This window comes from Anomalospiza imberbis, chromosome 10, assembly GCF_031753505.1.
Source record: "Anomalospiza imberbis isolate Cuckoo-Finch-1a 21T00152 chromosome 10, ASM3175350v1, whole genome shotgun sequence".
Taxonomy (NCBI): domain Eukaryota; kingdom Metazoa; phylum Chordata; class Aves; order Passeriformes; family Viduidae; genus Anomalospiza; species Anomalospiza imberbis.
The window spans coordinates 24267245-24281156 of NC_089690.1; the positions used below are offsets into that span (position 1 = coordinate 24267245).

General features: G+C 40.5%; 1 protein-coding gene across 1 annotated transcript; it reads left to right on the forward strand.

Moving 5' to 3' along the window:
- The first annotated feature begins 599 nt into the window (after positions 1–599).
- NMNAT3 (nicotinamide nucleotide adenylyltransferase 3) lies at positions 600–13158 on the forward strand. The gene is made up of 4 exons (XM_068201293.1): positions 600–766; positions 7018–7201; positions 11024–11133; positions 12451–13158. The coding sequence occupies exons 1-4, from the start codon at positions 658–660 to the stop codon at positions 12858–12860; spliced, it is 813 nt and encodes a 270-aa protein (XP_068057394.1). The 5' UTR covers positions 600–657; the 3' UTR covers positions 12861–13158.
- The last annotated feature ends 754 nt before the right edge of the window (positions 13159–13912 follow it).

Below are 13912 nucleotides of genomic sequence, written 5' to 3' on the forward strand. Positions count from 1 at the left end.
AAATTGTTTTTTCTTTCACTTCTCTCTGTGCACCTTTATAAAAATCCTGAGAGAGAGAGAAATGTGCTTACCACACTGCAGTCCAGCAGAGGAACCACACAGGCCAATGCTGATAATCTGGCTGGAAGTGTTTGCCAGCTGGCTGACTCCCAGTGCTGCCTGCCCAGCTCCCAGGAAGTCACACCTTAGGATTGGGTGTTGCATGTGAGGTTTTGTCACGTGTTGCAAAGGTTCATTGATTAAAAAAAAAAATTCCTTTTGTAGCAGTTCTGTGGGTTGCAATGTTATCAATGGCCATGAAGACAGAACAAAACCTTTCTCTCTAATAAGAACAAGTTTAAAAAAATGTCAGGTGTTAGCAATAGGAATGTAAATTTCTAGAAGTATTTTGTAGGCATGTCTGTATGTGGGGAAGCAAAATGTGTTGGTGTTCTCCTAATTAATATCCAGGAACAGCTGTGTTCCTGAGCAGGACAGGTGCTGAATGCTGGGACAGGACTGATCTCTGGACACTGCACTGGTGCTCCAGGTACACCCAGTTCTGGAAACAGCTCCTTTTAGTTCAGGAACCAAGGGCAGACTCCTCTTTCTCAAGTTTATCTTTTGTTTTAATTTTTTTTTTTCTTCAGGGAGGAGCCGTAATGTTTTGCTGTCAGGATGAGGAGCAGGATCCCTGTCATCCTCCTGGCCTGTGGCTCCTTTAACCCCACCACCAACATGCACATGCGTTTGTTTGAGCTGGCCAGAGACCACCTGCACCAGACAGGTCAGTGGGGCCTGGGAAAAGCAAGAAAGAGTTTTAATCCTCACTTAGATCAGCTCTTACTTTACAGCTGGGTTCATTTGAATATTCTTTACTGATATTCTTGTAAAGCTTTCATGGGATATTCAATATAGAAAGTCTGCCGCTACCTCAGTGTATAAGCAAGTATAATGAGTGTTCATGCAAAGAGAGTAAAAGTTTTATCAGCAGTTTGAGGATCCTGCTCTTGGCACTGGCTGAACCTTGTGAAATAATACATAATAGTTTTGAAACTTAGGAAAATCTTTTATGTTCCAATTCCATGCTTTTCTGATACAATGTGTTTTAATATGAAGCAGAGTTCAGGTAGCAGTTTTGACAGCCAGGGGAAACTGGAGAAGAGATGAAACGTTAATTATTCATTATCTGTCTTCACTAAGAGGCACTTTATCTATCCTACAAAAAGATCAGAAAAGCGAGATGCCACAGGCTAGAATGTTTTGGCAGCAAAAGAGCAAGCTGGTAACATCAGGAATTTAAGAAAGAATCAGAAATGCTACTGGAAGGCCTTGAACTCTAAGCTTGAGCAGCTCCTTAGTTGCTCAAGTATTTTTTTTTTAAATTTGTAGCTAAAATATGCAGTTATGTTTCTGGAAGTGTTTGAGAGGGAGTCATTAGTTGTTGTAATCTGACAGAGAAGATCCTAGGGAGGTGGTTCAGTAGGAACCTAAACAGCAAATAATAGTAAAAGGAATTTGGCTGTCAAATTGAGCAGGGGGAGAGAACCTGGGAACCCACTGATTCCACTGTGCAGTAGAAGCAGCAGCTGCATACTCAGAATATCCTGTAAGGATACTTAGACTCTGATGAGGAGGAATTACAGAGCTGGCTCTGAGAGCAGCCTCAAAGTCTCTGTTTTCCTAGAACTAAAATTATTTTGTTGCTCCTGCAGGGCTAGAAATAAGGGGTTAAAAAGAGATTTTTAATTTACTTTTTTCACTGTGGTTTTATAACTGATTCTGCTGCCTAGGTATGCAAAGAATAGAAAGGTAATATGAGAGCAACTGGTAATTCTGTTTAAGTCTTAAATTGTAGTCCAGTAACATTTCTCTTTGCCTTTAAAGAAGGACTGAACTGGGAAATTAATTATTATTCTGTCTGAATCAATTTAATGTCTGGTCTGCTCCAGGGTCAGTTTAGAAAGACTCCACCCCTTACTCAGGGTAATTTGCTTAAAATCTAGTAATAATCATATTAAAAATGAAATTTTGAAAGGTTGAAATGGAAATTGTGCATTATATTACACCTGATGTCAATGCCTAGTTCTGGGTAGGGTGTGACTTGCCTTTTGGCTTCGTATTTTAACTTATGAAGCCTTACAAGTACAAGGACTTTCTGCATTGAATAATCCTTCTTTGGTGTCTGGGCTGCCTACAGCATTGTCTTTGCTCTTTCTGAAAGCTTAACCCAGCATGGCAGCAGAGTCAGAACCCTCAGTTTGCCTGCAGAAGCTTGACCCATCCCGAGCAGAGGTGGCTGCATCTGCAGGAACTCCCAGAGCAGATGTATGTGCTTGTACTAGGTGTATGGGTGTGTGTGTTTGTATGTGCGGGTGCTCAAATCCCATCTGTGGCCCCTCCTCAACAGGGAACGCAGTTTCTCAAGCGGAAGGGGTTGGCAGCATGCTATAAAAATGACTGATTCTGGATGCCTCTTTTATAGCAGAGCCATTCCTACTCAGGAAATTTATTGGTCACTCTCTCATGGTTTTAGCCCTGTTTCCATTTCTGGGGTGAGCAGGGAAGGAGAGGAGAAATTGGAGCTTATTTGCTGAGAAGAAGCAGCAGCTGCAGCCTGGGAGCGGACAGAGGGGCTGAAGAACCGGGGTTGTCCAACTTGAGGCAGCAGTGATTTCCTTCTCAGAGGGAACAGTGCACCTTGGAGCTGACATCCATACTGGATGCCGGAAATGAGTGAGAAATTAATTAATTAGTGTGAGGGACATGTTTCCTAGGCTTGGGAATGGCTTCATCCTCCTGCTGTTTCAGTAGTGCTGCTCCATCACAAACCAGGCTGAAATGATGAGTCGAGCCATAGCTTGGCTGGAGTTCAGTCACCAACCCTGGAAGTGTTCAAAGGACATGTGGATGTGGCACTTGGGAACATGTTCTAGTGCTGGGTTACTGGTTGGACTCAGTGATCTTAGAGGGCTTTTCCAGCCTCAACAGCTTCAGGATTCTGTGCCTTGAGAGGCAGGTTTCACTGCCATGAATGATTTGACCATCCCTGATGTGCATCCTGACTGACATCTCCAGTAATTCTGTCTGCCAGCTTTTTGTACATCACGTCAGTTTCTAATGCTGCCTAATCTTATTTTTCATACATCCCTATTTTAAGTAAGACATTTTATTGGGTTTCTGATACTTTAAGTGCAGTTTCATTGCCACATGTCAAGTAATTCATCCTTTTTCTGTTAATATCAGCCAATAAATCTTGTCATGCTGCCTTTTAAATACAACACACTTGGCTGTATGCACCTGAATGACTCAAATCATTCTCTTTATCTGGATTTTCTGTCTACTCATTTGAATCTGACACTTTACACGTCCTCAGACACAGCTAAAGTTTTCCAATATTCAGTCCCTTGTTTTAAAATTGTTTTTTGAAACTAGCAGTGACTGTGCCAGATGCCTTTAGAGTCTATTAATACCTAATGTCAGGCACTTTTACTTCTCTGTGACTGTATTCCTCATTTTACCATAAAGACCAAAGAAATAGTACTAGAATCAATCTAGTATTTTAATCTTGTTTCCTAAGTGTTGCCAGTGGAGGATACTTACATCCCCAAGTTTCCAGGTGAGACCAAAAGGGATGCAGGTCAAAGTAGGAGGGTGTGAAAGACAAGATATTTTATCTGCGGCAAGACAAATGCAAGGGAAAGGTGAAGAATAGTGAGTTATTATCTTATGGAAACTGGGGAAAATGCGACACCATTAATGGGTTGCTATCACAGTCTGGCTTGCTGTAAACCCGAGTCAGGTCCAGCCGGGAGGAACGTGGCAAAAACAGAGGGATGGGAACGATGAACTTGCCCAAAAATAAAGATCTTTAATAGCAAAATAACAAATGCAAGAACTGCACAGTCTGAGGGACAAGATCCAAAGACGGGGGGGCGTGGGGAACATAATAGGATATAGGGGTATTCTGAGGGTGAGGGTCCAATCACCAACGCGAGCTCAGAACACGACCTTGAGTGTGACAGGTTCTGAGCTAACTGAGAACAAGGACCAGAAACATGACCTGCTATAGAATAGTTCCATTAACATCCTATTAACATACTGACTCCCATGGCCACACTCTTCTCGCCGTGACCTGACCAGGTATTTCCCTTTCAGTATCCCACGTCCCATGGTCTCAGGTTGATGCCTCCTGTATATGCTACTGAGGCTAAAGCACTGCTCATCCCAGCCAGCTGCATTGCAACAGGCTCTGTCAAATGCCTTCCTGTTCACTGGGTAGGGTAACACAAGGAAGCTGCAGAGCTTCTCTTGGGGGATTTTCCCTTGACACTGAGAGGAAAATGATACTTTCCTCTAGTGAGCAAGAGTTAGATGGTGAGCAAGAGTTAAATGTATGGAAGTGTTTCATTAATTTGCTTTTCTGTAGTGGTTATTTACTTTTATTATTTATTCCTGGCATAATTTCTCGCAGTGAATTCCAGACTTATTACCAGAAGAAATTAATCTTTAGAAGCTCCACCAAAATACACAAACAATTTTGTATGAAATTGGCATTTGATAAATTTGCTTTAGTATTAATAAGCTAATTAAGCATTATGATTTGTGTTAGTGTTTGTGAGAATTTGCAGTGACATGTTAACATTAACGTGCTTGAGGGACAGTTTTTGTTTCATTCCTTTTGTTATATTTAGTTTTCTGAGTACTAGCCACTTCTCCTAAACAGTTCGTAGAGAATATAAATTCATAGCAAGAAGAACTTTTTTGCTGCTTTTAGGAGGTATATTTTGAAAAACAAAGCCACTTGAGGGCCTGGAGGACTGTTACACAAATTTAGGACAAGCAATAATAACAAACTACATGATGAAAGAAAATAGAATTCCAGAGAAATAGAATTTGAAGGTAATTCTGGACCAAGGAGAGTATGAAACAACCTGTAATAATTTATGGGAGAGAGAATTGCAATAGACATTAAGAAAAGCCCAGGGTGACAGAATTTAATGATTTCCTCTTTGCACGCTTGCCAAAACTGAGGGGCATATTTGAACAGGTGAACTTTTAAATTACTGAATGGGAAACAAATTATTTAGAGCCAGTAATAAAATTATTTCCTATATTTTGACAGCTAAAGTTTGTGTTTCTATGTGGAAGTCTCTTGTGCCTCCTGTTTGCACTGTGCTTGGTTACTCCATTGTGAATCTCCTCAAGCCATTCCTGTGTTTGACTCTCTGAAGTGTTACCAACCTTGATTTTTCTCTTCCAGTCAGTTTCATTTCTACTTGGAAACAAGCTGATATGGCACCAGAAGCCTTTATCTCATCCCATCATTTATGCAACTCTAGGGCAGATTAAAGACTGAAATCTTTTCATCTCACAGGGATGTGGCAGACCCATATGCTTGGTTAGCCTGAGCTCACAGAAATTTAATTTTTTAATTTAATATATTCATTTAAGCTATAAGGGAAAAACTTATATCCATAGAAACTTAAAGAAACTGAAACATGGAAAATAAAATCATCATGTAGGAAAAGCCTTTTAATAAGGTTAACATAGTAGTGAATTCAAACTGCAGTTTCCTTCCCTTTAAATGAGAAATGAATTTAAACTGTAATTTCTTTCCCTTTAAATGACAACTTGTTATATCACTGTATAATACCAGAGTACAAGAGAATAATTGTTGTTCATAAATCAAGTGGAATTATTTCCAATTTCAAGTCAAGAGATGGACTTAATTATACGCACTTCTTTGCATGATTCTGGAAAATTTTATCTTCCTCATTTTGCCTGTAATGAGACTATTTTAAAACAGAGGATGGTTTGAACTGTCATCTTAAGAGGATGTAAATCTCATTGAATCATACTGCTGGTTTTTTAAGTCAGATTCAATGAAGTTCTTTTGAAAATTTTATTACATCAAAATAAATGTGACATTGCTAGAGTGACATTTTCGTGTTGGAATATTAAATTGTCATGTGCCAGTATCAGAAATGTCAGAGGTGTTGTTTTCCTTATAAAGCAATAAAGGTAGCATGCTGCATTGAAGTTTCTTTGTTAAAATAATTGAATTAGAAAAAATTAGGATTTTTTTCCCTCTTCAGTATCATATTTATCATAGTTATTTGAAATGCATGTGCTACATTAGAAGTAATTTTGTTCATTCCTGTTCAGTTGAAACACTCTTGCTCTCCTCTCAATTTCTCAAGGCTTGCAGCTTGTGGTGGTGCTTTATTTTTGTTTCCTGCTTTGGGGCCAGAACTGCAAAATCTAACCAGTCTGTTGTGTTAATGGTTATGTTGTGTTACAGGGGTAGAAAACCAGGGGCATATTGTCAAATGTATTTAACATGGTCAGCCAAACAGAAAGGCATTTAGTGGCTGATGAGCTGATGTGAGGAGCACAGTGCTCCAAGTCTCATTTTAGACTCCATTAGCCCCATCTTTGTGCTTGAATCTTCTGATTTGTCTGAATCACATCTATCACAGCTGCAGTAATATGCTGTAATTTGTGCTTTAGCACAAAGAAAGTCACAATGATTCTGATAGATAACAATGATCAGATATCTAAGAACAAAGAAGTGGTCAGTTAAGTCGGTATTTACTCTGGCTATATCAAAGCTGTACTAATTGGACTATGAAACTTAATTCTATCTAGATTTGATAGTTTGCAACATCAATTATGACAATGTCTACATGGTTTAAAATTGTCTGTTTACTCAGCTTTCCTTTTTTTTGGGTCATTTATTAGCATAAATATGATAGTAATTGTAAGCAGTTCACAGAGGAACAAAACATTTGCTTTTTTTTTTTTTAATTGCTGGGAATGAATTAATAACAAAACCCAAATCAAGTTGTTCATAGCATCTTAAAACTTTGACGTTAACCATGGAAGTTAACGTCAAACTTACCTTTGCTGAAGGTTGGACTTTTGAGCTTTGAAGAGGTCAGACTAGGTGAGCTCCCAATCCACCTATCCACCCTAAATTTTCAAGATTCTGTGAAGAGGATTTCATTTCATTTTTTCTTTTCTTTTTTCCCAAAGGAAGATACCAGGTGATTGAAGGCATAATGTCTCCTGTCAGTGATAGCTATGGGAAGAAAGGCTTGGTGTCAGCAAGGCACCGGCTAGCAATGGCCAAACTGGCCCTGGAGACATCTGACTGGATCCGGGTGGATCCCTGGGAGAGTGAGCAGGACACGTGGACAGAGACAGTGAAAGTACTAAGGTGATTACATTATCTTCTTCCTGTCTTTATGAAATTACTGACTGCCAAAAATTTGCCAGGCTGCCATGTCAATGCACAGAACTTGCTCCTTTAAAACACCCAGGCAAGTCAGGACTCCCCACTAGGAATCTTTCATTTGCTTTCCCCAGACCTGTGCAACAACCATGGTACTGCCCTCGTGTCCTTCAAGTAGTAGGATGCATGTGGAAAGCCTCTGCAAAATGATGGCCACTGCTGGGTTCTGCAGGAAATGTTCCTGCCTCTCATGTTACCTATCTTGGGTGTAAGTCCCTAAGCAGGTGATAGTGAGCTTGTGATCAGAAAGTAAGAGAGTTCACAAATTATGCTGTTCTTCAGGAGCATCTCTGTTCCAGGTTAGCTATGGTAGCAGTATTATGCCTCCAGGTTTATCTGTTCACACATCCTTGTGAAGTTTTCTTATTAACTCTAATGGTGAATTAAGCCCAAGCCCATAACTGCTGATGTTTTCTTCAAAATCTCAAAGTTCACTTTGGTTTTGTGCTCAGAGGAGAAGCTAAGCAAGTTGTCCAAAACTTGATGCAAGGACCTTGAAACATGTCCTTTCTGCATGGTAATAAATGGGGCAGGGAGTGAAAACACAAACTTCTTGTGCTAGCTGCTCTTTGGAAAAGGTGCTACAGAAGGTAACAGATACCATTAAACTGGAAGCCTTCATGGAAGCCTACAAGAAATGTGCTGTAAGAGCTATCACTGATTCTTCATTTTTATCCCCATTTTCTAGGTTACTTTCTAAGTGGAAACAGGTGTTCAAGCCTCTAAATTGTGCCCTCCAACAGCTGCCCCAAAAGCTCTTGTGGCTCTTTGTGAAAGCAGTTAAAAGCCAGACCTGTTGCTTTACAAAAGCATCCATAAGAATTCACTAGAAAGTTACAGGACAAAGTAGAGCTTTTTAGATCTGTTTTTATTTGCTTCCCTGAAGGAACACAGACATCCAGTTGCTCCTTTTGCCCCTTCCCTCCAGGCAGCAGAGCAGGATCAGGGTGGGAGCTTTTCTATCTTTGCAGAAAACTGTATTCTTTCTCTAATCATAGCTGTATGTCCCAGTTTGAGAAGTCACCACATGCTGTCTTACAGTATAGCCTGGGTATGGGGCTTTTGTCCTAAACTTCAGTCAAACAATTTTCCTCCAGAGAAGCAGTCTCAGATCTTACAGATCAGGTGATCCTACTCTGCTCTTGCACAGCTCCAACTGAAGTGAGTACTGCTTGCAAGACTGGGTTTGTAAATTATAAATCCACTTCAGAGTTCTTCAGGATAAGAAATCCAGTAAGTAAAACCTTATATGTATAATTTTCTGCTCAGGCAATGTGGTATGAACAGCCAAACTTCCCATCTGCCTAGAAAGTGAACCTGTAGTTATATTAGGAAATCCATAAAACATTAAAATGGCTGCTTGTTAAGGAGAGAAATGAGCTTAAATCTTGTTTTGTCCACAAATGTTGATGTGTATTAATGAGCTGAACCAGTGCCATAATCCAGTGCTGAACTTTGTCCCTTGAATGGAGAAGCAGCATTCTGATGAAATGCAGGTGTTTGTGCTTTACACTGTATTTAAGTGTCACAGGTGAAAAAAAGATTAAAAAAGAGCAGGTCCTTACTAAGTATAAACAGGCAATGGTTTATTGTAGAGTTGTATTGTAGAGTTAATCTATAGGTTCTGCGCTCCTCAAAAATCCAAGGACTAACTGCTGCCTTCACAATAAGCTCCCTCAGGTAGGAAACTTCAGTTCCAATAGAAAGAGATTTTCCTATTGCAAGGAAATCATTATTGTACCTAAGTGTCTCTTGTTATCAGTAGTTTGAGTTGTACACTTACCTGCAGTAGAACATTTAGTCCTGAAACACATGAATGGCCTTTTCCTACAGTACTTGTTTTAACTGAGCACGATAAAAATGTCATATTTCATCAAAACCTGTGGATTTTGCAAAGGATCCCCTTTCGTGACACAAAAGAATTTAAAGCAGCAAAGCTCAAGTCCCACTTAGGCAGTGCTATTAAATGAGTATGGAAATCTTGGAGACTATCCCAAGGCTTTTCTTAGGAGGAGGAGGGAATATAATAGAGCTGTTCCCACATAGCTGCTGTTTATGAGTATTCCTAGACAAGGAAACAGTATTGTCAGTAGGCAAAGGACTGCATTCATTGCTCCTGTGGATTTGATTGGCATGCAGCTATACTACACAGTAATTAAAAATTGGCAAAAATCTGCATTATCCAACTTCTGTTGAGTTGTGCTTGTGATTTAGCTCTATAGTTACTCAAAGCTTCATACACAGTTCAGGAAACTCTTGAGAAGTTGGCAGATGGGTTTGTCCTTTTTGCTGTATCTAGAGTAATGCAACTCCATTTGCTCCAGCCCTTGAGCTGCTGAGCAGACCTGGGCAGCTCAGATTTTGCGATGTTTGTAATGTTGGTCGTGCAGGGAGCCCTTTGCCAAACGTTCTTGGTTTTGAATCCTGGCCCAAGAATGTCAGAGCATGACACACAGTCGGTGTGCTTGGCTATACATAGCAGTAGCCTGTTTACAGCAAGGCAGGGTTAAAATTAGGTGTGTAGGAAGGCACAGACCAAGCTCCTGGTACCCACTCTCTGCTGCCATATGTGCCTCACCTCTTGGCCATGCAGTTTCTCTGGCCAGTGGCTGAGCACCAGAAATCACTGAAGGCTGCTTTGCAGCCTGCCTGGGTGTAGGTTCTTGACATGTATGCAGTTTATTCCTGTGGCTAAAGTGTTTGCACAATTAGAAAAGTGTACTTTTAAATCACTAATCTGTGAATTCCTTCCTTACAGCAGACATTCCAAGGGTCATCTGGGGCTTTGTACATACACTGGATTCAGACTGTTCCTTGAAACTCAGAACCTTTGTGTTGCTGCAGTTGGATAAGAGCTGATGGTCACTGTGGCTCCATACATGCTGCACAGAAATTGGACACAGCCTTGATTCTGTGTCTGCTTGTCCTGCCTGACCAGGAGCTTGTATCCTTGAAACAATGTTGGCTTGTGCAAATATGAGCAATGCTTAGGCCTGGCTCAGGATGGTACGAGGCAGAGACTGTTTTAAATAAGCAAGGTTGTGCTAATTTGGAAGGAAAAGGCCACTGCCATGAGGTGGCAATACCATTATTGCAGGGGGGCACCAGGGATGAGGAGTGATAAAGTAGCAGAAACCTGGAAAAACATGCAAAGGGATCCTTGCCTGCCCTCCTGGATCTGAACTCAGTAAAATTAGAAGCACAGTAGATGTTAAAAATCTTACGGGAATTTTTAGTTTCTTGGAATTGCAATTCTTCTAATTAAAATAAACAGGAAACAGCAAGGTAAAAACTCAGGGAACATATTTTTATGGAGAAGAGGAGAAGAGAGAACAAGACTGTCTCCTCCTCAAAACCGAGCACATGTTACAAAAACACTATCATGAGGGGTTGTATTTAGTCAAGAAACTACAGCTAGTGATTGAAGTGAGATTTAGTCGTGTTTCAGGCAAAAAAATCTCCTCTATGTTTTAAATGTAGCAGCTACCAAAATTGCCATAATGGTAGAATTTCGAAAAGAATTTACAAACCAAGATGCCATTAAGGAAATCGCATGTGAGTTCCACAAAATGTAACTACATTGATACTAATCTCATGGCAGCACAAATGTGCCAAATTCCTAAACAATGGTATTCCAATCCAAAGGGCCTAAAAGTAGACCCTGTACTGGAATGGGAAAGTGCTAGGTAATCACTTTGCTGCCTCTCTGAGAATTACCTCACACAGGAGCCTTTGTTTTTAATGCAGGCACCATTATAATGAAGCACTCAGAGCATTCAAGTCCAAGGAGGAGTTCACAAGAAACAAACATGCCACAGAAAGCTCTACGGGGGACTCCCTTTCTTGCCAGCAACCAGGTTGGTTCATGACTGCAAACATGATGCTGTGTTTAGCATCAAAAACTGTGCAGCTTTACCAGATTAGTAGTGAGAAAATTGAACATAGTAGCTGGTCAGTTTTGACAGTTGGAGCTGCATGGCAAAACCAAGCCATGCCAAATGCCAACATAACTGCTTGGGCAGTTGTTCTGGAATAGCTCCCACACAGATAAGACACCCTGGAGTTGTATTAATTCTTGATTTTATAAGCAACTCTAGCTCTGTCAGAAATGTATGTTGTGGCCCTGCTTTTTTTGAAAAGTACAGAATACATTAATAAAAAATATGAAAAATACAGGGATTGCTTAGACTTCTACTTCTAGTGTTAGACAATGGACAAAGTGTATGGATAGCACAGAAGTGATGCTGCCATGTTGATGTTTGCTGTCCAGAAAAGCTCCTGTTGGCAGTAGAGGCACGGCAGGCTCTGGAAACAATGTCAGTTTTCAGTTCCCTATCTAATCATCTTCCCTAGCCCTATGGCTTGCCAGGATGCTGCTGGATTTCTGATACATTGCCTTTTTCCTCTAGTCTTGTAGCATCTCTTGGACATGAATAATACATTTCCCTTGTTCCTGGTTCTTGAGGAGTTGTATCTTTACAGTTGGTGGAGGAAAGAAGTCACACTTTTGACACATCACCACTGGAATGTTTCTTACATTCTGAATCTCTCCTTTAAGGTGTTTCTGGAAGACTTGCAGATGTGCTAACCATCAAATAAGTGTAAAGTGAAGGCAAATCACCATCTTTCCCCTTCATTTCATGTGAATAGAAGGCTGTGAAACTACCTGGTCAATGTTTGTACAATGCTCAGGTGGAATAATGATGAGTGCTGTGGAAGAACTTTGAGGAAAGAGTTCTGTGCTGGGGCTTAGGCAGGGAACAGCAAAAATAGAGACAATAAAGAACAGCAGGGCAGGATGGTGTGGTGTAGCCAGCTTCAACCAAGTCTAATCTTTCTGCTAAAGTATTTCTCTTTATTTGCTTCTTCCACTTTTTGGATTGCTTGAGTGGAGTAAAAATTCTCCTTTAACTGTGTACAGATAATATTCAATATGCTTTGAATAATGATTAAGTAGGTGATAAAGTAGTTGTGACCAGACACATAAAAACCTAAACTGAATTTTTCTGGCAACCTTCTGAAAAAAAGCCTGGAGTAAAGGTAAATGATTAAAAAATAAATTAAAAAAAAATCTAAAAAAATCTAAAGTGGTGAGTTAAAACTGATTTTAAGTATATGCTTCCTAGAAGACTGAGAAAGGATAAGACATCTGTTATTTCCTTTTGTCTTTCCAGTTCTACCAGAATTAAAGCTGCTCTGTGGAGCTGATTTTCTACAGACATTTAAGACACCCAATCTCTGGAAGGAAGAAGACATCAAAGAAATAGTGGGAAAGTTTGGTTTGGTCTGCATTAGCCGGGCTGGCTCTGATCCATCTCAGTTCATCCAGGAATCAGACCTTTTATCCAAATTTCAGCACAATATTTTTCTAGTGAGAGAGTGGATCCAGAATGAAGTCAGTGCGACGCAGATCCGCTCTGCCCTGTGCAGAGGGCTGAGTGTGAAATATCTCATCCCAGACTCTGTCATTGCCTACATTGCACAGCACAATGTCTACACAGCGGAGAGCGAGCGCAGGAACGAGGGGCACCTGCTGCAGCCTCTCAGGCTGCAAAACACAACAATAAACCCTCTGAGGGACTGATTTCTGCACTGGGTGCCGTGTCAGACCAGGACCTTTGTCATGTAGATTTCTTGAGAAAGTTGTTTCTTATTAATAATGAAGGGAATGTCCAAAATTTCTTGAAATCATGTGGTGTTTTAAGTTCATGAATCTGTGTGAGGTAGTGTTCAAGAAAATTGGGATGCTCAGCTGTATAGCTTAAAATACACACTGAACAGCTTCCTTGTGAAAATAAAAGAAAGGAGATCTTCACAATAAATATTCTTAGCATTTCAATAATTTCAGTAAGTCAATAAATATGACTTAAGGGTCAAATATAGTATTTCCTTAACTGGTAATTCTGCAGTCCTTACTGTTCTAAACCAGCAAAATACAATGAACCATAACTTGAGAGAGAGATATATGTTTAACTGTGTATTACTTCTAAACTTTGACTTTATAAGACCCTGAATAGCTTTTTTGATTTTTGGTGATTTGGCCAAGATGTGGAAATCAATCTTTCTTTCATGCAAGCACTTAAAAATGCACGTGCTACTTCTGCCAATTCTGAGGCTCCGGGTTCTCAAAAGACAGGCAGTCCTCCTCCCCACATTTAAAGCAGTGTTTTGGTTTGAAAAGACAGGTGTCTGCTAAGGAAGGCAGGAGACGCCCTTGGAATGGGAAATGTAAATCCGCTCCCTCCGCATTATTATAAATTTAAAATTAAGGGGCTCTCACGCAAAGATATGGGAATAGCAATAACAGTTCTTTACTAGTGTGTATAAATAATAAATTAAAAAAACCCAAAAACCTACAACTTATTAGGGAAATGAAAATAAAATGTAGTAGTACGAAAACACTGCCAGAGTCAGAACAGGCCCTGGCACCCTGTGGGTCAGGGAGGTGGCAGCAGTCCCATCCCATGGTGGCTCAGCCCTCCTGCAGTGCCAGCTGTGGCTCTGCTGGAGCAGGGATCCTGGACAAGGGTGGAGTTTTCCTCTGAAGCTCCAGGGCTGGTGGAGATGGGCCTGGGCTTCCTCTGGGAATGCAGTGGGGAAGAAAGCTGCTCCTCTGGGAATGCAGTGGGGAAGAAA